The sequence below is a fragment of the Parasteatoda tepidariorum genome, chromosome 4 (genome assembly GCF_982258835.1).
Source record: "Parasteatoda tepidariorum strain Cologne lab strain chromosome 4, Ptep-v5.0, whole genome shotgun sequence".
Taxonomy (NCBI): Eukaryota; Metazoa; Arthropoda; class Arachnida; order Araneae; family Theridiidae; genus Parasteatoda; species Parasteatoda tepidariorum.
This window is the reverse complement of record NC_141758.1, coordinates 80636043-80661719: the sequence shown is the minus strand read 5'-3', so window position 1 is coordinate 80661719 and position 25677 is coordinate 80636043. Positions and strand designations below refer to the sequence as shown.

The following is a 25677-nucleotide window of genomic DNA, read 5'->3' as shown; positions in this document are numbered from 1 at the left end:
ACTATTCTGCAGAAAACTATCATCAAATAAGAAAAAAAATTATTTACAAGCAAATTTTTTATTTTAAAATCATAACACTCACCTTCTTTATAAATACGGAGAATTCCAAATAAAATGTTCTTCGCTTGAAAATTTTATTTTCAAATATTATATACAATGATTATCACTTCATTACTTTCAGATAACATACCACACAGCAAAATTTCATAATTGTAAGATCTCGATATGAATTTGAATATGTAGCTTAAAAACAGAATGGCTGAATTCTAGTTGAAATTAATCTTTCAAGACTTAAAAATAGTTGCCAAGAAAACGATTAAAATTTATTAATAATCAGCACAAATGGCACTATTTCAATGGTAATTTGGATGATTTTTTATTGTTGTTTTCCGAATTATATGGATACAGAAATATATACTATTCTATAACGAAGATGAATATGCTATAACTATTACAATTCTGTATGTTCTGAATTCATATTTATTCACTGGAATGACGAAAGCAATGTTGACTTCACTTTAATTCGTAATGAATTGAAGACAGGGGAAATGCATTTTACCTTAATACACACATCTGTAACAGTATCCGAAATCGGAAGTCATCAGTTGCAAGTTTGTTGATAATAGAAATTAAAAATTATTGAGGAATTTTTCTTCAAATGTTTGGCGTGTTCTGTTCCTGAAAGATTTACTAATATTCTGGAGATTTTTCTCAAGTTCTTCGGCCTTTTCCTTAGGGAAATTTTGTTTCTTATTTGCTGCTAAAAAATGGCGTCTGATTCTGTCAATGATTTCGATGGAACTAAATGAAAACGTGATAAATTAATGTCTGATATTTACAGGCTCCCGCTAGACGGCGTACTCGAGCATTGCGATCGCGAATTTATTTTAACATCGATTTTTAATCTTACCTACCAATATTGATTATTTTTAGGAATTTAAAATTAAAGAGTTTTGAACAAAATGTCGGATGTGATTACTCTTTTTCTTTAAAATCCTTCAAGTTGGTGAAAATTTTCTGAACTTTCTTTTGTTTACATATTGTGATTGAAATTTTTCATTGATTCATAAACTGCAAATAATATATATACATTGCCTTTAACTCCCAATGAAGTTTAAGTTATTTAAAACTAATCCATTGCTTTAAAAATTATTTGATGTATTAATGATGATTTAGAATTTTGAAATTAGTAGCCCCAGGCAGGCTAGAATTGCGGGGGCCCTGGTCATTACCTTTAAGCAAAATGCACTCGTTGTTTATTTATAAAGTGTCTTAAAAATTATATGAGTAAATTACGATATATTAGCGAATTACAGCTTATATTTATTGTAATTTTTGTTAACTCATAATTCTTATACACAATTATTTAGAAAAAAGTCAAGAAAATTTTTTTGAAATAGAATTATATGAAATGAAATTATTTGAATCCCGCCAGAAATGTGGAGGCCTTAGGCTGGGGCCTTATGATAAATCAGTCACGGGCCCCAGTTGCAATATATGTTATAAAATTCTGCTAATTCTCTGCTTATTGGCAGGGCCGGACTTAGCCTAATTGGAGCCGCCTCTGCTTCAGTAATGAAGAACTAAATTTTATGGAGGTATTTAAATTTTTCACCTCATTATACATATATAGCATGAAAATTAACTAGAACCTGAAATAGCTATAACCCCCCCCCAATGGTCATCCCCCCCCCAAAATATTGTCCTGTCCATTTTATTAATTTTCTGACAATTCTATGTCCATCAAGCCGAATGTAATTTTCTGATTGTTAATTTTGTCACCCAGCTGCGAAAAACCCATATCCTTGCTGACATTATGGTGAAATTTAGCTAACTTTTCGCAATTATGGTGGCTTAATTAGGCTAATCAGAAGCCTGTATTTTGTAAACATATCGCATTTTGTGATATGTAAAAATACAGGCTTAGGATTGGCCAAGCGTGTCCATTGTAATTGCTAAAGTTTAGCTGAATTCCACCTTAGAATGCCATGGATTTACGTAATATAGATTTTTTGTGTTCATACAATGCTAACATAAAACTGAGGGATTTTATTATGTTTAAAAAAAAGTTCATTACAGAAGGAAACCAGAAATCAACTTTTTATTCGAATTGGGGGCCCCCTCTAATGTGGGGCCCGGGGCAACTGCCCTGTATGCTCCTGCCTTAGTCAGGCTCTGCTTATTGGCTGAAATGAAGGATATTTTAGTTTTTTCTTTAGAAAAATGAATAACTTATGTGTTTTATATATAATTAAAAGATGTTTTTATTATATTATCTGATAAGTTTGAAGTATTATTTGAAATAAACATTTTTAAATGCAAAAAACTCCTATGAAAGTTCATTCTCACACTCCCAACTCTTACCACCTATGAATACAAAAATCATTATTTCTCACTGAAGTACCTTACCAGGGGTGATTGTGAGCCCAAGTCAAAATTCCGGAAAATTTCTTGAGTAAAAAAGAAAAAAAAAGTTTAAATCGAAAAATTAGGAAAAAAATTAAGGTTTTTTTCTTTTTCTCAATATTTCTTAGTTTACTTAAAATTTTACGCATACCTATGATGACCTGGAGAAGTAATTGAAATTTACAAATATGTGTTTCCTGAGTTTATGATTATAATAACTATTTATTGATAAAAAGTGAATATTAATCTTGAATATGAATCTTGGATATGTATTATAAAGTATCTCTGGCTTTTCCTAACAAACAAATAAAATAAACTGTGTTTATAAGTTCCACCTTTGAAAATTTGATTTCCGAAAACTTTTGTGATCAATGATTTTTTGAAACATCTGAACCTTCGATCTCTGGAAACTTCCGGATCACGGTTAGTGAAAAATCCGGAAAACCGGATTTTTTCCGGAGCACAATCAACCCTGCTATACTCTTCTTGTTAAATTTTTATCTTTTAAAATTAACACTTGTAGCTTTGTTTCTATGTATTAAGTTAATTTTTTGGTCTTCAAATGGGTTTTTTATTTAGCTAATAAGTTTGAAACGTAGAATTCTTATTACTCCTTCACTAATAGTAATTCAGATCCTTGGCATTTACTGTTATTTTAATTTTATTTATGAGTATAAATTTAAAGCCAACAATATTTTCTCATTTCTTCGTAGTCAGAAAATGACGCATTCTTTTGCAGTTGATTCTAATGGTTTTAAAGACTAGTTACGAAAGATATATTTGTTCTTTATAAAATATCTATACATTAATGTATATAATCTAAGTGTATATATTTATGATAGATAATTTAATGTATTCATTAAAATTATTCTTACACACTATGCTATCATTCTCTCACTTAAATAAAAACTTATAATTTTAGTGCCTTTTTGATATTGAGTATGACTTCTATGTTGTTCTGGTCTAGTGCCTTTCATATTTTATTACAATTAGAACAAAATTAGATATTTCTGATAAAAAAAATTTTCTTGTCTTACCTGAAACCAGCCTATTTGTAGAGTATGTCTCATTCATAAGACATTTTGTTTCTGTTTGATGTATAAATAACATTTTTCTTAAGCGTTTTTAGTTCTCCTTCTTATGTAATAAAATCATTTTATAATAATTATGTAATAAAATAATTTTAATGAACAATTTAAAACATATCTTGAGGAAGAGTTATTCACACCTATCAATTATTTCTTTTACGATTAATGAACTATTTTATTTTTTATGCTCATAAACTTCGAATCATTTGAAATAAAATTCAATTAATATAATCCAACTTTAATCTAAATTTTAAGGAGTTACTAATTTTTATTTGTAAAAATTGTTTATAAAAATTACAAAATATTATAGATACATAGAGAAAAGAATATAATAGTTTAGTAAGTTAAAGCAGGAATTAAAAATATTTGACAAGTTGTCAATCTTTGATTTCATTTATTGATAAAATGCATAGGTAATCAAAAGAAAGTCATTTTAAAAACTTTTCTTCAGGTTTTACTATTTCGTTTTTATATAAAAATATTAAAAATCTCTACTATTGCTTTTATAGCTAATAACTAATCTAAAAAATGATGTAAACATGACCAGTATTTATCAAATACATAATTAAAATTTATTTAATGTAAGTATATTTCCTTTCAAGATTCATTTGATTTCTCTTTCTTTATAATGTTTGTAAAAATGCAGTATTTTGCATTTTATTTATATTATATAATGTATATAAAATTATAATTATTTATATATAAAATTATAATGCTTTTTAGGTGAAGTTACTTTTGTGATGGGAAAAAAATTCTATGATGTATTAGGTGTGTCAGAAAAGGCCACTGATGATGACATTAAAAAGGCATATCGAAAGCTGGCCTTAAAGTACCATCCTGACAAAAACAAGTCTCCTGAAGCTGAATCTAAGTTTAAAGACATTTCTGAAGCTTATGAAGTTTTGGGTGACAAAACGAAACGAGAAAAGTATGATAAGTATGGCGATAGTCCAGCACCTTTTCAAAACAAGCAAAATTTTGATCATTTCACCTACTCAGAGTTTCTTCAATTCAGAGCTGATTTTAATCCCAGTAAGTGTAATTTATTTCATGCATCACTTGATATATTTGTATTTCCAGTTGTTTGTTTTTCATGTATTGTTTTGAGCAATTATACTTTGTTGCTTACAATATTGCTTATTTTTACTTTTTTTCTAATACGATTAGTAACTTTGCTTATTACATGTGGGAATTTCACTATTACTTTTTTCTCCGTGTACAATTGACTTGTGTTAGTGTTTCATTAATTTTTCATTGCATTTTCATTTCAATTTTTGAATTTTTAATTGCTTTTTTTTATATTTAGTTTATCCATTATGGGGCCTCAGGGCACAGTCAGTTTTTGGTATTACCACTGAGGACAGAAAAGCTCCTGTGTGTTAGCAGACAGTGTGTCCCCTGAAGAAGTGCTGTTTTTGCTAACGTACTTATCTTTAGAATTTTTTTTTTGCTTGATTTGTGTGTCTAGCTTTCTAAATTGTTAAATTTAAAACAAATTTGGTTTTTGCTGCTTTGAGCACTTTTCCATTTTGACTCATTATTTTAAATCTTATTTTGCCTCTTTCTGAAAAATCAGTTTCATTCTTTGATTAATAGCTTATTACATTTCATTAATCGAATTATTATATATTTATATATATGTGTTTGTGCGTGTATATCAGGGCGTGCAAAAGCTGATCTTGTCCCCAGTGTTGTTAGCCATAACTATGCCTTTGTCTGTTTTAGTAAGGTTTGGTATTTTACATTTGAATGCATATGGCAAATAAATTAGCAAACATTTTTGCTAACCAAAGTATAAGCATGTGCTTAAACTCAAAAACATTTTTCTGAATATGTACCTAAGTTGCTTTCCTCAAAAAAAGAAAACAAAAAATTTAAAAAATAAATTGCTACAAAATGTTCTAAAATAGTTTTGCTCCAAATACATACCCTTTTCAAGTTCTTCTAAACAAAATAATTAATTTAAACGTTTCTAAATGAAGTTAAATATTTCTCAAAAAATTCAAATTGCTTTGCTTACCTGAAAGAAAAAAAAGAGAAGAAGGAAAGAAAATAGAAGATATATAAACAAACTTCATTGATCAATTTTAAATCCTAATATATATACATACATAATTAAGTACAGCATAATTAAGTGGATTTTATTAGGTTACTGAGGTAAACTGCATTATTCTAAATTAACCTTAAAGATTATTTAGATAGTTTCTGTTCGTTTTTCACTTTATTTTATTAAGAAAAATCGACATAATAGATGAAAAATATAATGAAAGAAAAGGAGTGGTGCCGGACTAAGAAATAATTAATTTACAATAAAAATATTCATTATTTTCTAAATCAAAATAGACTATACAAATAAGGCTTAGAATCTTGCTTTAAGCAGAAAAAATAATTTAATTTATTAAATCCTACTGGCACAGTTCAATTAAATATGTATTTTGTTGTTGGACGTAAATATCAAAAGTGAATTTTGGGAGTTTTTCTACAATGTGCAAGATAATCATTTTTGTTACAGTTCTTCAATTATTATTTGTTCTATTATTAGTGTAAATTTTTTTTTGTACTTACTAGAGATTCACTTACTGTGGTTAAAATTTTCAAATAGCGCTTCATTTAACAACCGGTAATTTATTGAAAACTGATAGTGAACCATTCAAAAAAATGAGAAAACTTTTTATAAAAATATATTTTAAATTATCAGACCCACGAGTCTTGTTATTGAAAATGCTTTATATGTATATATATAAAAATATAGAGCTAAATTAACACAATTATATTAATGGTATTTATTAATACAGCAAGACTTACTCTAAGACTGTAAATAATTTTAAAAAAAAACCCAAATAAATCTTGAAAAGTAGAGTCCAGTAGTTTTTTATTATTATTATTATTATTTTAGAAAAAACTCTGGTCACTTACTACCCTGACTAAAATCTGCATTGCATATTTTCAATTTTTTTAATTTAAAGAAAAAAAATTTGAAAAAAATCAGACTCAGAAATTTCTCAATTGAGGTAAGGAACAGTTAGAAACAAGTCAAAGACCGAGCATTTTGACCACAAATAGAAGACACAAATTATTAATGAATGTCAAAATTAAAGCAAAAAGAGAAGGTGTTTTAGAGAAGGTTCTTACCTAAGCGTACTAAGGAAAGTTTGTGATTTGCTTGATTCTGCTGACAAGGTGTAAAATTGCCAGACTTGCATAATATTAGAATAACCTTAATGCTCTCTTTTATTTTTATATTATTTAAGTGTATTTTTACATTATTTTTAAATTGTGTTCATATTTCAGGTTTTAATTTGTTTTTTGGAGCCAATGGAAATATGTTTGAGAAACCTAACTACAGGCATTTTCAACGAGCTCAATCAACTAGATGCCCACGAGCAAAACCTAAAAGAAAAGAACCTCCTGTAAAGAACCCGCCTATTTATCACGACCTCTTAGTGTCATTAGAAGATGTTTTGATAGGCTGCACAAAGAAAATGAGAATAGAGAGAAATTTTGTTAATCATGGAGTAACTAGAAGAGAAAATAAGGTTTTGACCATTAATGTCAAACCTGATTGGAAAGCCGGAACTAAGATAACATTTAAAGAAGAAGGTGACAGAAATCCTGATACCATTCCTGCTGATATCATATTTATTATCAAAGATTATAAAATGTATTATTTATACGAGCGATTTAAAAAGAAAATATTACTTAGAAAAATAAATAATGAAATAAATTTAACGCATAGGCTATTTTGGTTTGATTGATTGAATGTAGGGTTTAGTGGCACAAAATCCAAACGAGGACATGCTGCGCTAGCTATTTTGGTAATAAATCACTAAATAAAAGTAGCCAGGAAAATGACAGATTTTCTTGGGCAAATAAATTATTGACAGAAAAAATTATCTTAAACGAAGTTTTTGTAAATAATACCCTCTGCGTATATTCTAGAAATGTTTACACCGGTTGAGATAAAAAAAAATTAGATATTGAAAAATTTATGGGAAGTTTTGAAGCTAGTTATTATTGGAGACATTGTTTGGGACGTAACAAAAACATGAAATTTTGAAGTTCAATTAAATTGTTTAACTATACAAAACAGTCAATGCTAGTGCAAAGTCATTTTAAAATGGTAACAGCAATGCTATTTATTAATAATTTTAAAAAAAAGTTCTTTTAGTATTATAGTATTAGATCTTGGAGCAAGGGACAGTGAATTGTCATATTTCGTAAGAATCACCCATATATATATCACCATGTGCCTTTTTTTTCTATTCTAAATCGCTCTAAAAAAACTAACTACACATCTTGTGTATTTAAAGACAATTTGTTTTAATTTTGCCTCTTCGTTTAAATTAAAAGAGGGGAACAAAACGTAATCCACAGAGATATTACATTAGCTTCCTGAAGCAGGAGGAGCAATTCAATTCCATTAGTCTGATTCGTAAAACATGTCTGTCTTGTTTTTGACCGAGGAAGAATAAAGTTTGGATGAAACGAAAGCGCTGCAAAAAAAAAAAAAAAATAGTGGGGAAAGGGAGAAACTCATGAAGCTATTCTTCATTTTAGTCGCTAATTGGCTAAAAAAAAAAGGCACCGAGTTTGCGCAACTCATTGTAAATTATTTGTTTTTACTCATATTTCCACTAAAATAGTCGCGCTAATTGGTATTGCTTTAAAATAGTCGATTTAGTAGCCAATGGCAGCCCTATATTCATAACAACAACAAAAAAGTTCAATATCCAGAGTATTGTTACATACAGAAATTTCTTTTTATTAGAATGTCATATTACAGCTCAAGAGAAATAACAAAGTTGATTAAGAAATTGATTAATCCTTAAACTATTTAGGGTTTGAGAACACTTAGCCCACCACACATGCGATTCAGGCATTGTAGATGCGCCATCCTCTTTGAGGTCATCATGCTCTTCGTAATCTTCGATATAAAACTCCTCATCCTCCTCATCATCATCCAGAGAAGCCCAAATTTCAGCATCTTCACACATAATATCAATATTCCTATCTAATTCCTCGATGCACAAATCTATCCTGTTCATATCAAAACGTTTAAATAGAGTTTCATCAACAGGAAATGAATCAAAAAAATCTCTGAAATACTGAAGGGAGGATCTTTGTAACAACAAAAAACTTTTTATCTTACTGTACGTTTCAATACTACCGCTTCTATATACAAATTTTTCAATAGGTGTAATAGCCTCTACCATCAAAAATCCAATTTTTTTCTTCTCTTCGTCCAAGAAATGATATTGGTATTTATGGAGTAATGCTCTTAGAAGGTCTCTTGTACAGCTCGTTGTAATACCCATTAAAGTAGTAGAAATTTCTTTCAAAGCATTGAAGTCTTTTCTGTAACGCATATTATTACCATAATATCTAAGACTAGAAACATACAAATTAATAAGACGTTCGAATTCTTGTATGAAATGCATTAAATATTCTTCTGAATTCTGTTTTCCACAGTCAAAATTATCAATATCCAAAAGAAATCGAGATATAAACTCAGTTTCTTTTAAGTGATGAGTTCTATTCCCTAGGGACATCAAGATAAATTTATTTATGTTATATTCAGGTTTTTCAGTATGAATTATGTCTTTAAGACGATTCATAATTAAATCACTATTTAAAGATTTTTTATTCGTATCAGTATCCGATTTAAGTTTATTCATAGAGTCAAGCAATTCACAAAACTCCCAGGCATTGTTACTACTCTTGGTGTCTTTCAAGTGCTGCAGGAGTCTCTCTTTTCTTGACATATAATAAAAAGGCACCTGAAAAGAAACAAAAATTAGTATAAAAATAACGACTGTCTAAATTACAGATTTTCTTCGTTGGAGTGGTGTTTTGAAATTTTGTGAAAAATATTTAAGTTAAAACTTATTTCGAGGAAATAAATAATTTTGTCGCAATTTTAGCATGTCAAAAATTAGTTTCTCAAGATTTGATGGCTATCAAAAATGTCGTGATTTTAAAAGAAAGAGAAATAGAAATTAAAAAAATAATACTTTTAATGATTAAATACGAAAAATAATAAGAAAAAGAAAAAAAAAATCGTAGTATACACATTCCTACGTAATTGAAAAGAGGAGGAGAGGGAAAAGAGAAGAGTAAAAAGCATGGAACCGGTATTCTCTCCAGATGGCGCAATCGAGCGTTGCTATCGCGAATACTTACAAAGGCTTTGACACCTTATAAGCATTAGAATGTTTCAAATTTTTATGTATTGAAGATAAGAAGTTGGTGTTCAGGTAATGTAGGGGGTGTTTAGTTTTAAATATAATCAATCATCAATGCCTTTACCCATTCACCCTCAAATATATGAGGATTTTCCAGATGTAGATGGAGCTTGATATTGCGCATGTCCAGCGGACAATGTATAGTTTGTATTTGTCAAAAACTCTCCAGACATTCGTCTGGAATGGTGGCGGTGACTATAGTTCAACTATTTCATGCATAAGTTGGGTCATTATTTAAGACAGTTTTTGAGTCGGGCTGGCAAGAGAAAGAGAATCAAGGAAGAAAGATGCTCCCCTCTTTAAAATGCACTATTTCTTGTTTCCATAGCAGCAGACTGCCTTAGACTTCATGGAGTAGGGAGTTCTTTCTATAGACAAACTATATAAGTGAAATTTCATAACTTGAATATCAGACAACTTTATATGCGCGACAAACACAGTCATTGAATTTTTTTTTCTTCTGCCATTTACTTAGTTTTATTATCCAATATTATGCCTTTCGTAATTCCAGCCAGTCCAATATATTTTAAATGTACTAAAAACTGTTGTTTTCACAGCTTATCCCAAAAGGAGCAAATTGTCAAAAGAGAGAAATATAATAAATAGTATAAAAATGCTTCGCAAGTATAAAGCCAGTTTAGTTTTTGTGTTTTACTATTTTCTCAAGATTTAAAAATTATGGATGAATTTTAATTCTCATTTAAGAACAAAAGTGTTTTTTTTTTTTTTTTGAAAATATAGTAATTAAATAGGATATTATTGACAAATGAATGAATTTTACGATGGGTATTATAGTTAAAGCTATTTTTAATAAAGTTTCAATTAATGTGTATTTTTGCATAACTCTATTTTTATAACACTGTTTTTTGAATGAAAAATTATTTTAAGTTCTTTTGTGAAATAAAAGAAACATTTACGAACGTGCAATTACAGAATTAAAATTTTTTCCCTGAAACTGCCTTTCAGCAAAATTTTTTGGAATACTAAATTTGTAATTTAACTAGAGAGAAGCTTTCAAATAGCTGATGTTTGCCCTCACATAAAAAGAATTATTATTCATAATGATAATGCTGTAAGATCCTAAATATTAATAAAGATACTTCTAATAAAATATATCAGAATTTAAGAAATTACTTAACTCCATAAAATTACTTGACTCCATAAAAGAAATTACTTGACTCCAGGTTTAAAGATGTTTTTTTCTCAAATTGAAAACGTAATTTAAATTATTTATTAATTTATTTTGTGTCATGCATTCTGAATTTTTGACGTTATCATTTGGGAATTTACCGTTTAAGTTTTTACTAATATCCAGAATATCCTTATTATTAATTATCGATAATATTTTTAATAAAATTGTGTCTTTTTACAAATATAATAAAAATAGAAAGGCATTAAAACTATAAAAATTATTAGTATTACCTAGAGCAGCAGATTTCAAACGGTGTTCCACGGAACCCTAGGGTTCTATAAAGAATTGCAGGAATTTTGCTAGTGAGTACTTCTTACAGCCACAGACGACTAACCACCTAACTGTAACACTCAGCTTCAGCACCCTAAAGTCCAATGTCTAAGACAGAGGTTCCAAAATGATGTTCCACGGAACCTTATGGTACCTCGGAAAAGCTACAGTGGATCCACGAGTTAGTACTTTTTTTTGCTAATGATGAGTATTGAAACCTCAGATTATATTTAGATACAATCTATAATTTATTTAATCTTTCGGTTACTTTAAGAAATTATTTCTAATAAAATACCATTAAAAATAAATGGCATCTTTTAAAATAAAATATAATATTTCTAACAACAATGTAATGAATAAATTATGAAAACGACAAGCATTAGTAATTCTCATCTCGCGTTTCCGAATAAAATAAAAAAAAATAGTGCGTGGAGTCCCTCCGTGCAGAAGAAGTGAAACTTCGTAATGTGGAAATGAAAATAGGAAGGGGTAGAAATTGTTTTTAGTGAAATCATTTTGTTTCTTTAAGACAGACTTTATTAACATTGCTTACAATTCACAATTGATCGCATCTTTAAATTATCATTTTCTACGCGCATGCGTTCGAGTGCCACGCATTCATTCTCGCTCTGTCTCTGCTATTCCCCCTCCCCAGGAGCGTTGAACGTTTAACGCAACAGTGCTTTCATACCCCCTCCATGGTAGCGTTAAACGTTTAACACAACCTTGTTGGATGTCGCATTAGAAGTTTCACTTATAAAATAATAACCTGCAAAAATAAATTAAAAAAAAAAACATGGAAAAATAAGTATCTAAAGCAGAGTATCTATGTGCAAAGTATTTTTTTAATTGTATTTAATAAAAAATATATACTTATTAACTTTTTAAATACAATACTTTGTTTCATTAAAAAAATTTTTTTGCTTAGTTAAAAATATTATTAATAAAATATATTTTTAAAAGAAATTATAATAAGAAATCAGCTTATTTCTAAATGTTCTAAATTTCAGTAAGGTGTTCTTGGCGAATTTTAAAAAAATATCGCTTTGTTTTCTTTAACGCCAATATTACCTACTATGTTTTTCTCTTAGGGCAATTCCATATGTGACGGAATGACATTTTGACTTGCAAAATAACAATTAATTGAAGTTTCTATGTATCTAATTTCAAATAAACATTTTTTTCCCCTCATGCATATCATTGTTATTGGCATAATGCGCTTCATAACTAAAAAAACAGGATTTTCTATCTTTTTTACTTTTAATTTTACGAACTTTTTATTTGCGTGACGGAATGACATTTTGGCAACCAAGCTTTTGGCATGCCGCTTAGAACTGGTAGTTTCTGCGAATTTTGCAGCTATTATTTTTCTGAACTATTTTATACTTTTAGTATAATGTGTAAGCAATGTAAAATGTGAATTTGGAAAATTAACCTCAGGTTGACTAGCAGTTATTAACATCTATTTGCTGTGACGGAATGACAAAAAGTTTAGTAGAAGAAAGTCTTCATTTAAAATACGTTTTATTAATATGTAAATGATTAACAGAGTGTAACAGATAAATAGGATTAATATTTATGTAAGAATTAGTAAAAATTTCAATAGTTTGAAAATTAGGTTGTCTCTGAAGAGGTTTTATATCTAACTTGCCAATGTCGCATCTTATCTTCGTTCTCAGGAAATTTATGCATTATTAAGACATGTGACACAATGACGTAAAAGAAATTACTTTTATTTTATATATTAAACTTAAAATGATAATGTTTTAAATGTTAAATTTTGTACTATATGCATGTTTTTATCAAAATATTGCAAAAGAAAGATACATTTCTTTTATTTTATAAGTATTTTTCAAGAAAACAATTTGAGCACAAATGTGCACAATTCACTTGTCAGCCATGTGATTACTTTAGAATGCTGCCAGATTCAAAAAATTTAAAATTTTCAAAAATGAAACGGCAATATGTAGACTTTGGCTATTTTTGAACATATTTTTAAAATTAAAATATGCAATTCATAAAAAAAAAAAAAAAAAAAAAAAAAAATTCACTTAAAAGTTGACACTTCCGTGGAATTGCCCCTTACCTCGTACGCTCAACGAGCGTAAAGAGAAATCTAGTTTCCATGACAACGGTAGCGTTAAACGTTTAACGCAACCTTGTTGGAAGTCGCTTAAGAAGTTTCACTTTAATTATATTCTTTATAAAGAAATATGCTTCTTTAATAACCATTTTCAACGTTTATTGCAGTTTCTCTAAATTTTCATTTCGAAGTAATCCATAATTCAGCTTATTTGAACTTATTTATATTATTTATTTCAATTTATTTATTTTTAACTTATGTACAGTCCGAGAAAGAAAAAAAAAAAAACGAATCACTCTGAATAACTTTTGTTCCAATGATCGGATTTTCACGAACTAAGTGTCAATCTTAATGGTTCTTGGGGGTGACCTCAAATATTCTAATTAATTAGTGATAACTATTAATTAAGTTATGAAATCAGACACAAAAACGTACTTTCTCTGAATAAACACATATTTTCTTTACATATTTGGAATCTAGACACTTTAATTAAGGGGGTAGTAAAATTTTAAAAAAAATTGGGTCGTAATTTGGATTGTAATAAAGGTTTATATATTTGGCGATAGTCTAGAAAACCGCCAAAAAAAGTCGCCTGCGCAAATGAATATTTTAAGATAACCCATTGACTAATTCAAAAGAGGAATACTTACTTTTACTAGGTTGTTAAACATCCAAGCTCTGACTAAAAAAATTGAAATAATGTTCTGTGATTGCTCGGAGAGATTTAATTAATAGTTAATAGAAAATATCTCAAAGTTTCTAGGCAATAGACAATTTTTAAACTGATTTCTGTCCAAAAAGCAAATTTCTTTTTATTTTAATCTCCTTTGAAACGAAAATTTGAATAGATTTATAAATTATTTATGATTTTCTAAGTTTTTAGAATTTAAATACATGAACTTCTTATCTGACATTATTTTGATTATGTTGTTTTTGCTATATTTATTCGAGGATTTCATACTAAAAACAAATTAACATAACTTTTTATAGCTGTATACAAAATTTTATGGATAATATTTTTTAGCTTTAATCGAATCTTCTAGGCAAGAAAGTTTGAAGAAAAAAAAGAGCTGGAAAAATAAAATGTTGATTGTATAGTAATTCTAATACACATTCACAAGATTTTCTATAATTTACGATATTACTTTTTTTCTATAACTGAAAGAATTGCTGAATGTTTACTGGCATTTTAAAAACATTGGAATATGTTATGTTTAAGAATAAGATATTGAAATAATATGTTGTTGCATATTGTATAATTTATTGTTTAAAAAATCGCTTCGTTCAGCTAGATATTTAGGTTACATGGTTTTCTTTGGATAAAGATGATTAGCAAATTACATCTTCATGTTTCGACACATCATAAAACTTACGTTCGCAAAATCACCATAAAACGTCTATCACGCAGCATATTCTTCAATTACGATAAGCTACATTTACCACCAAATAATGCAAATATGATTATTTTTTTCTAATATATCCGATACTCTCTTTTTAAACAGAGTTCGTAAGCAGGGGTCTGTCCAGACATTTCGTGAAGGGTCCGTTTTTCGGGAAATTGTGAAAAAATTACTCACATTCTTTCAACCAGGGTCCGTTATTGCAGAAAAAAAAAAAAAAAACTTTTTCAAGGAGTCTTTAAATTGTAAAGAGATACAAGATTATGCTCAACACTGTAAAATTATAGTTAAAAAAATTAAAGTTTTAAAAATAAAAAGCAATTGCTGCTTCTAATCTAGAGATGCAACATACAAAAATTTGGTATTTAGCCTATACGCTGAACGCAGAATATTCATTTCGGACGAATAATGGAAGAATCGTCTGCCGAAGACAAAACTTAATTCGTTTACATCAATCTTTCTTGTTTTCTGCCCTGGAAAGGGTTTATTCGATTAACAAAATAATAATGAAGATAAGCAAATTTGTGAAGGGTCCGATTAAAAGAAAAATCATTTTGTGAAGGGTCCGTTTTTAAGTTAAAATATTTTGTGAAGGGTCCGTTAACGGATCCAAATTTCTTCTAAACAGACCCCTGGTAAGGTACATAAGATTCTGAAATGGGGGCACAAAAACTTAAAATATAAAATATTTAATTTCATTAACTCAAATATCTGGTCTCAAAATTTTAATTTCAAAATTAAATATAAATTTTACGATATTGATGCTCTTATGTTTTTAAAGACCACATGAATTCTGTTAAAATATTAAAATGCATATGTTCACTTTAACGAGTGTGAAATCCTTATCAAATTAATGATTAAGACCCAAATGTAAAACAGTATAATTTATAATTGATGATAAAAACTCAACTGGTTTCAAGAAACATGAAGAGGGACGTAAAAGTCGACATGTTTAGAGCGTTCTAATATAATCGCCATTCTCAAGACTTGTCAGGCTTGAATAACTTGTGACTTTCATTATTGGATGCTCAAAAGATGTCGATTTTTATTATCATCTATTATTTTTAAAATCAAGGAAGCTTTTATATTTTCGACTCAGTTTCTTGGGATTATCCATCTAGTTACACAACATATAAAATTATTTCCATCGATATTAAAATAAGTTTTACAAAAGTTATAGTCACAGATTCTTAGATTGAAAAAAATAATAATTCACTACTTTGCAAAAAAATCAATGCAGTAATTTATTTTTTTTGAAAGCCTTAACATTTTAATTTAAGGACATAAAAAAAATCCGTCTTACAACTGAAATTTCAACAGTCGAATGTGAAAATAGAATGTCCCCTAGCACCAGGAATCGAAATTAAATAGTTACAAGGACAACTATTTCAAACAAGTTAGCGTTTCCGACCTACTCGAAATTGTTTGAAAAGGTATTTTTTATATATCGATTCCAAAGTTTAGTCCACATATATTTTAGGGTATACTTTCGGAGTATTTCGATCGAGTTTATTTTAACACCTTTATTTGCTTAAAATTATTAAATAATTTGCTTAAAATAAATTATTCTAGCTATATGATTTAATGCTTTTATAGTATAAATAGTAAACGGGGCTTCCATCGCATATCCTTAACAATGATACCGCTATCATTAAATAAATGGAATAAGCTTAGTTCAGTAATAAAAGTTAATTTTTTACTCGATCAATTATATGCTTCGATCAAACGATTTCATTCTGGAAATAACGAAATTATTGAGTAGGTCCCTTGGTGCAAAATTATTCTTATCCTCTTTTGACGAAGTATAGGAAAAATTGGTTTTCACAGTTTCAATTAGCTATGCGAAGATAGCCCCCGAAAATGAGGAAAATCAAAAATTCAAACTGCATTCGTTTGACCATTTTTTGACCACAAATGACCACCCTTTAAATTTTTTTGACCACCCTTATTTTGGACATAATCCTGAAAATTAAATTCGGGGGCTAACTTCGCATTTTCACGCCAAATGAATAAAAATCAAATTTTTATATTGTATTCGTTTGACCACAAATGACCACCCTTTAATTTTTTTTTACCACCCTTATTTTGGACACAATCCCAAAAACTAAATTCGGAGGCTAACTTCGCATTTTTTCGAAAAATATATAAAAATCCAATTTCTGTATTGTATTCGTTTGACCATTTTTTGACCACAAATGACCACCCTTTAAATTTTTTTGACCACCCTTATTTTGGACATAATCCTGAAAATTAAATTCGGGGGCTAACTTCGCATTTTTTCGAAAAATATATAAAAATCCAATTTTTATATTGTATTCGTTTGACCACTTTTTGACCACAAATGACCACCCTTTAATTTTTTTTGACCACCCTTATTTTGGACATAATCCTGAAAATTAAATTCGGGGGCTAACTTCGCATTTTTTCGAAAAATATATAAAAATCCAATTTCTGTATTGTATTCGTTTGACCATTTTTTGACCACAAATGACCACCCTTTAAATTTTTTTGACCACCCTTATTTTGGACATAATCCTGAAAATTAAATTCGGGGTCCTTATGTCCTTTGAATTAAACATTCGAATTCAGTTACAATTTTCTCATTTTAGAAGGATAATTTTATGCTGCGCTTTAGTATAACTTCATTAACAACTATATATTTTTTTATGATTACGGCTGAAAAAAGAGTGGTAAAAAAAACTAAAAAGTGGTAACTTGGGGTCAAAAAATGGTCAAACAAATGCTGTTGAAACTTTTTATTTTAACTATTTTCAGGGTCCAACTTAACTCCACCCTAAAACTTTATTTTTATAATTACGGCTAAAATAAGAATAGTAAGAAAAAGAATAAAAGGTTGTTATTTGTAATCAAAATTGGTCAAACGAATGCACTTGAAATTTTTTAATTTTTCTCATTTTCAAATGGTTCATTTGTGGCCAAACGAATGTTGTTAAGAAAGTAATTTTTCTTATTTTCGGGGGCTAAATTCATGCTTCTCCCAAGTCTTATTTTTAGGATTACGGCATAAATAAGGGTGGTCAACCAGAACTAAAAGGTGGTCATTTGTGGGGAAACAAATACAGTATAAAAATTAGATTTTTAATTATTTTTCGTAAAAATGCGAAGTTAGCCCCCGAATTTAATTTTTGGGATTATGTCCAAAATAAGGGTGGTCAAAAAAATTAAGGGGTGGTCATTTGCGGTCAAAAAGTGGTCAAACGAATACAATATAAAAATTTGATTTTTATTCATATGGCGTGAAAATGCGAAGTTAGCCCCCGAATTTAATTTTTAAGATTATGTCCAAAATAAGGGTGGTCAAAAAAAATTAAAGAGTGGTCATTTGTGGTCAAACGAATACAATATAAAAATTTGATTTTTATTCATATGGCGTGAAAATGCGAAGTTAGCCCCCGAATTTAATTTTTAAGATTATGTCCAAAATAAGGGTGGTCAAAAAAAATTAAAGGGTGGTCATTTGTGGTCAAAAAGTGGTCAAACGAATGCAATATAAAAATTGGAATTTTATTTATTTTTCGAAAAAATGCGAAGTTAGCCCCCTAATTTAATTTTTAGGATTATGTCCAAAATAAGGGTGGTCAAAAAAAATTAAAGGGTGGTCATTTGTGGTCAAACGAATACAATATAAAAATTTGATTTTTATTCATTTGGCGTGAAAATGCGAAGTTAGCCCCTAATTTAATTTTTAGGATTATGTCCAAAATAAGGGTGGTCAAAAAAAATTAATGGGTGGTCATTTGTGGTCAAAAAGTGGTCAAACGAATACAATATAAAAATTTGATTTTTATTCATTTGGCGTGAAAATGCGAAGTTAGCCCCGAATTTAATTTTCAAGATTATGTCCAAAATAAGGGTGGTCAAAAAAATTTAAAAGGTGGTCATTTGTGGTCAAAAAATGGTCAAACGAATGCAGTTTGAATTTTTGAATTTCCTCATTTTCGGGGGCTATCTTCGCATAGCTGTTTCAATTGGTGTCACAGTAGAAAGTATGTTAGCCCTCTTGCCACTTTTTTTAAAAAATCAAAATACGTTCGGAAATTGCGTATTTTTTACTGCATTTTTTTAATAAATCATATTATTCTAAAATTGTCGCGGTTTCGGAATCTTCTTACAAATTTCAATTTTTAGTATTTCCCACTTAACAAAATAAGGCATTTTCCCGATAACAAATTATACTATAATAATATCTTAGGAATCGTGTTAAAGTAAAAAATTAAACAAAATAGTTTAATATCATATATTATCCGGAAAAAAATCTACTTAAAGAAAGAGTAAGATATGAAATAATTTTGAATCACACGTGGTTTTTTAATTAAAAATTTAATTTCACAACTAAGATGTTAGGACATTTAAGGTACTGAGATATTTTAAGATGCTAAAAAATTTTGGCTACGTATTCGACAGCTTTTTATGTTCGTTATCTTTATACTCTATGTAGTGACTTATAAAACATCAACACTATTTTAGATAATCTATGTTGAAGTCACAAAATAAAAAAAAAGGAAAGAAAACAATCAATAATTTATATTCTTTTTCCGAAAAAAAAATAATAATAACAGAATGCTTAGTAAATAAGCAGCTGTTTTGCATTAAATAATTTTTAACAGCAGAATGTTTTTAATTTCTTAACAAGGTTTTATTCTTAGCTAGTAGACAACAATTCTTTAAAAAAAAAACTAGACTATAATTTAAAAAGGAACTTTACGTTAAAGAAAACCTAAATTAAAGTACTAAAATAATTAATCAGTATATTAATGAAGAAATAATAAACGTCGTAGGGAAGTGGTGCACAACATTTTTCAGTGAAGGGCCACATGCACAGTAGATTGACCAATGAAGGGCCGCATGTCAAACTGTTTAGACCGACTTATTGAAAGCAATTGTTGGTGGTGTAACGTATCATAAGCTATATCAAGATCTTGTTCAGTTTTTTTTATTATAAAAAACTTTTATTAACAAACAACACAAACAGTAACAAATATACAGTACCCGTAACGGGATAGTGACAAGATCATAAACAACTAGAAAACCCCGTAACGAGATATACGGAAACTCAAATTCCACAATAAAACTAATCTTAAAAATAATCAACAACTTTCTTTTTGTGTTCTAATTTTATCGTCTGTTTTTTATTTTTTTAAATTTATCTCTTTATGTATTTATTTATTTAATTTATGCTTTTGTCATCCAATTATCTTTTTAATATTTTTAGACTTTACAACTCCTCTCCCCTTGGAAGAACTTTTCCATAGAAAACAAGGGAAAAGTTTATTATGAACTTTTTTGTGTCCTCTAAAACTTTAGGTTGAAACCAATGCATTATGTTATAAACAAAACAATTCACTTTTAAATTTAAATTTTCTAATTGTCAAATTAAATGCAAGATACAATTTTTACATTAGAAGTGATGTACAATAATTAACTTTAAAACTTAAAATTTCTAAATTATTTTTAGACTCTTGCAGTAAACATTAATAAACAATTCACTTGTAACTCAATTTTGATATCAAAGTAAAATATTCGAAATAAAATTAGAATGTAAATAAATATTATAATTTAACTTCACACAAAATAAATACACATTAACATAACTATTTACATATATACAACAATATCTAAAAACTGAAGCTAACCAGATTTTTTTTCAAAGTGCTTATTTTTTTTTATCTTGGTATGACTATTTTTTTTTTTTTTATCAACCAATATACTTAACATTTTTAAGCTTCACATAATTAGATTCTACTCAATCTTGTTAATATTTATATGCATAAAAAAATAACATATTTAAGAACACTAGCACTTTTCTCTACAAACAAATTCGCTTAACTCCTATGTTTCATTTTCAATATAATCATTTTTAAACACTTTCTTAAATTAAACTTAACTGGTTTAATTTCAAAAACTTTAATACATTTTTATTTTATACTATTTTCACTTTAATTAGAGCTTTAATTCAAACTTTAATAGCAACTACTTTCTTTACGAGTTAGTTTTTTAAAATAAATAAATCATACATATGAATAAGGAAATAAGACTAATCTGTATCAATATCAATAAGAAAAACAAACATTATTTACATATTCCTCCCCATCAATTAACTTTTGTCTAATTCAATTCAAGAACTTAAAGATACTCTACTGAGACAATCTGCATTCTTGTTCTTAGTACCAGCTCTATGCACAATTTTAAAATTAAACGGTTGTAATGCTAAAGCCCAACGCATAAGTCTGGCATTTGAACTAGCATTTGTTTTAAGCCAGGTTAGCGGGTGATGATCAGTCTGAATAGTAAACTTTTGCCCATCTAAATAGTGTCGTAATTTTTTGATGGCAAAAATTATACTGGCGCATTCTTTCTCCGTAGTACAATATTTTTTTTCGGACTCATTAAACTTTTTACTCAGATATAATATGGGGTGTTCATGACCTTCATTATCTAGTTGTGTTAATACCACACCCATACCAATTTCCGAAGCATCTGTTTGTAAGATAAATTCCTTTTCATAGTTGGGAGAGAAGAGTATAGGTTGGTTCGTTAATTTTTCTTTTAGTTTCTCAAAGGCTTCTTCGCATTCAATCGTCCAGGTAATTTCTCCCTTTTTTGTTTTGCCTTTTAAAGTTTCTTAATGGTGCAACCAGAACAGAGAACATTGGTATATATCGACTGTAATAGCCCGCTAGTCCCAAAAATGCTCTGATCTCAGTTTTGGTCTTAGGTACAGGAAATTCGGCAACTGCTCGTGTTTTTATATCAGAGGGTTTTCTATAGCCTTGTCCTACAATATGTCCTAGATAAAGAACATGATCTTGCGCAAAACGGCATTTTGAAGGTTTCATTGTAAGTTCTGCTTCTTTGATACGCTGCAATACACAATTAAGATGTTCTAAATGAAGATCCCAGGTATCTGAGAAAATTGCTATATCATCAAGGTATGGCACTGCAAATTCTTCTAAACCCTTTAGTAGTCGTGCCATTAATTTGCTAAAAAAATAAGGGGCATTCTTCAACCCAAATGGAAGTCGTAACGGCCTATAAGTTCCGAAACTGGTAACAAAAGTAGCTAATCTTTGAGCGTTTGGACTAAGCTTAATTTGCCAATATCCCTTGGCGAAATCTAAAAGACTGATAAATTTTGCCTTGGCTACCTCTTCAACTCGGTCTTCTATGTTCGGAAGTGGGAAATATTGTGTTACCGTTATTTCGTTGAGACGACGGTAATCAATGCAGGGCCTTGGATCCTTATTTGGTGCTTCTACTAGGATCATAGGAGAAGTATAATCACTCTCACCTAAATCAATAATTTTTAAGTCCAACATTTTCTGTACTTCAGTTTTTAAAATTTCGGTTTGTCTGGGTGAAGTTCGGTAAGGCTTGGAAATAATTGGCTTATTTGTACTAAGTTGAATGCAGGGCCGGATTTAAGCTTGGCGGGGCCCTAAGCTACTGAAAATGATGGGGCCCTTTTAAGTTCAATTCTATTTCTATATACCTAAAGTAAACTGTAGTATTTTTTATTGCTGAATATTAACATATTATTAAAAATTTGATAATATTGCTTGATTATTAAATATATTGGTTGTGATGGGACTATAATGTAGAGCCTTTCTATTATTGCACATATTTTTTGAACGAGAAAAAAAACAGAAACTCATTTTAAGAACATCATAAGCACATTTTAAGAACAGAGTAAAGATGTGGCATGTTAGAAGAACCATTATATGTTTAACAGAGTTTTTTTTTTCTTGAAATTCTGAATATATGTTATTTGGAATTTTAAATGATTTTTTTTTTTTTTTTTTTTTTAACGTTGCATTTCCCCTTGCTGCTCTATGACTTAGAAACATGAAATTATGAAGGTGTGTCAAAAATAAGCAAGGAGTTAGAAAGAACATAAGAAAATACAATTTGATTATTAGTTTCATTTTTTTTTTTTATAACCGCTGTTGAACAACCGACTTAATTTTGAGTTTACGACTACAAATGTTTAACTCCGTATAATATTGAATAATAATCTTATAATTTTGAACTCAATCCAGAAGACAAGAGAATTGGATCAGTACCCAGAGGTATTGATTTGTTGTGAGAACTTAGAGGACTTTGTGACCACGGCAGATTTAACATGCACCAATCACCATTTTATACATGGGTATTCTTCGGCCGGCAGGATTCGAAATCCCATTCTCACGAATATGAGTTCAACGCCCTACCAAACAGGCTATCCCGGTCAAATTATTAGTTTATTTTATAATAGTCATTGAACAGCCAACCCAATTTTGAGTTTACGACTACTAATGTTCAACTTATTGCACTTCTAATCTTAAACTCAATTCAGAACACAAGGGAACTCCAGGATCAGGTATTGGAAGAAATTTTTGTCTTGGAGGGGGACGTTTTGATGGCTTTCCACAAAAGCTTTCCACTGTCAGTCTGACAACAAGGGGACTCTAACCTATGATCCGTCTATCACTGATGATATTTTACTTCGGTACAGTGGCTGGTGTAAGCCGGGTGTAGAATTCGTATCGACCAGTCAACACTGGGATTCGAACTCAGTACCCTTGAGTCCATCTTCACTGGGTAATAACTCTGCAGGAGGTACCAATTTTATTGATTTGCCAAATTTTAGTCATCTTCAAAATGTAAATAGAAATTCAATCGTAATTTTTGTAGAATAAAAAGATGGAAATAAACCGTTTTTCCTCTTAATCTGCAATGATTAATCAGAAGCAACCATGAGGGTTAGTGTGCAAAATGAACAGGGGGTGTAGCTTTCTAGTTTTTTAAATACTTGTTAAATTATTAGTTTTTAACATGCATACTTTAAAAAAAAATACGAAATACATTTTTCAGTATTAAGAAATAATAATTAAAAACTGTCATCAGCTGGAATAGAGCCCGGGATCTCACAGTTTTGTGTTAGATTTCATAATCATCAGCCACAAATATACACACCTGCCTTGCGGATATTTTATTATTATTATTATTTTTATTTATTTTTTTTAAATTTAATAAATGAAGTCATTTGGATACTTGACATTCGTTATTACAGAATGAAAAGCTTTGAAAGACAAATATTAGTTAATGTTTAATATTTAATTAAAGAAAAAACATAACCCGTATTGAAATCTAACGAATTGTCTCTGATAAATTTTGTAGCAGTAAAAAAAAATTGAAGCCTGATACATGTCCTGATTTTTGAAACACTTTCTAGTTTTACTATTTAATCAAATTGGTTTCGATGTCTTTCATCCCGCCTGTCTCATTAGTGATTCAGCATATTTCGATATAATTTTTGATTCGTTCTTACTTAATATTAATTTGTTTGCGACAATTAATTTGTATAACTTTTTTACTGCATTTTTGCAAGGAGTTTAAAAATATAATAGCGAGGGCATTAACTGAAGTTAAATTGGCTTTATTTGTATGCCTCTTTTGATTACATCATCCACACACCCACACGCGACTGACTGATTCTTATAAACAGATATTAAATAGTCTCTTGATCAAATGATGGGACAAAATTTACCTTTTAAACAAATAAAAAAACTTTTCTACCTTTTAAAATTGTTTATTTTTAAATAATTTATTAATACTCAAAATGTTTAAAAGATATGTTCCTTTTCATTGACAACACAGTTTTATATTTTATCTAGTCATTTATTTATATTTTTTAAACTTATTTTTTATTTGTTTTTTTTTTATTAAATTAAATGCACAGATTTAAAATAAAAACAAATCTGTCAAAATTTTATAAATAGTTTCAATTTTCAATTTTAAGAAGTTATTTCGACTTTGCTTTAAAAATTTGAAATCCTTATAAATTAAAAAACTTAGATGCCTTATTAACTTTAAACACATAATAACAACAAAAATCAGGGAGTTAAAAATAGAAACAAGTATGATCAATAAACAATAAAATCATAAGCTAACTAAATAAATGAATTTTGTGTACGAAATATCATATTTAACAAATTAAACATAATTTATATTTCGGAGATACATGGAAAATTTGGTCAGACAGGAGGTTTGAAAAATATTTTTTACACATATATTTAAACATTTGTTTAGCTGATGATCACTTGATTTCAATGCTCTATCAAGCAATATCACATGTTGCTTCTGTCTATTAGCAGTAAGTAAAATTAAAGTAAAATCACATCTGTTATCCCAATTTCATCCAAAATAGACCAAATCAAGGATTTTGGCAGATAGGCCTGTCAAAGAGGGAATTGAATAGGGGCCCACCATTTAAATAAAGAAAGAAAGGAGTTCACGGATTTATGTACGATTAATTTGGAAAATAACAAATTAAAATCAATTACAATAATTAAGTAAATTAAACAATTAAGCCAGTTAAAACATTTAGGATAATTAAAAGGAAAAAAAGCTTTTATAATAAATTGGAAAAAATATATTTTGCAAAAAAGAAAAGTTAAAATTAAACGAGAAACTCTTTAACGACAATGACACACAACGGAAATCTCGAAACAGAGTGACCCTAAACAAGATTCTCCCACAGTCCTAGAAATTTTTTGCCCAGAAATCAGACAAAAGGATGTTTTTGTGGAGAAGGACAAAAGAGCCCAAAGCAATTTAAAGAAGCTGAAAACATTTCCCACAGTGTAAAATTGAGGCGGCTATTTGACCACTCCATGGAGTTTAGAGTACCGCTTTTTAGGATCCATGATCCATGGACTACTCCCATCCCTGTTAGCTATGAAAGCTACAGGATATTTTCATCAGGAAAAAGGCCTTTTTATTGCTCTTTTGGTTAGAAAAGTGAAGAGTAACAATTATTTTATATTTGTAAACACTTCTATTAGATTTTGAAAAGCGTTCGCCAATGTAAAAAAGAAAAAAAAATGTATTTTAGTTTTCAGAGGGCTCCAGCTTTGAATAAAACTTTAATAAAAGAAGGAAAAAGTTGGATCTGGGGGCCCTTGCCATCTCGGGGCCCCAAGCTACAGCTTATTTA

At 28.9% G+C, this 25677-nt stretch overlaps 2 protein-coding genes across 3 annotated transcripts in view; one reads left to right on the top strand and one right to left on the bottom strand.

Annotated features, from left to right (window-relative positions):
* The first annotated feature begins 977 nt into the window (after positions 1–977).
* LOC107446346 (dnaJ protein homolog 1) lies at positions 978–7249 on the top strand. Its single transcript, XM_087162225.1, has 3 exons — positions 978–1598; positions 4218–4526; positions 6786–7249. Exons 2-3 carry the CDS (start codon positions 4235–4237, stop codon positions 7247–7249), a joined length of 756 nt encoding a protein of 251 aa, XP_087018351.1. The 5' UTR covers positions 978–1598; positions 4218–4234.
* Positions 7250–8230: 981 nt separating this feature from the next.
* LOC107452138 (uncharacterized) overlaps positions 8231–25677 on the bottom strand; it is a 110327-nt gene continuing 92880 nt past the window's right edge. For both annotated transcript variants that reach the window (XM_087161462.1, XM_087161463.1), the window contains exon 4: positions 8231–9271. In XM_087161462.1, coding sequence (XP_087017588.1) covers positions 8279–9271 — 993 coding nt within the window. In that variant the 3' untranslated portion in view covers positions 8231–8278. The remainder of the gene's footprint in view (positions 9272–25677) is intronic.

Excerpts from the sequence above, each read along its gene's own strand:
- LOC107446346 (XM_087162225.1), top strand. The coding sequence starts at position 4,235 with ATGGGAAAAAAATTCTATGATGTATTAGGTGTGTCAGAAAAGGCCACT. Across the intron at positions 4,527-6,785 it reads CAGAGCTGATTTTAATCCCA|GTTTTAATTTGTTTTTTGGA; the intron begins GTAAGTGTAATT and ends TTCATATTTCAG.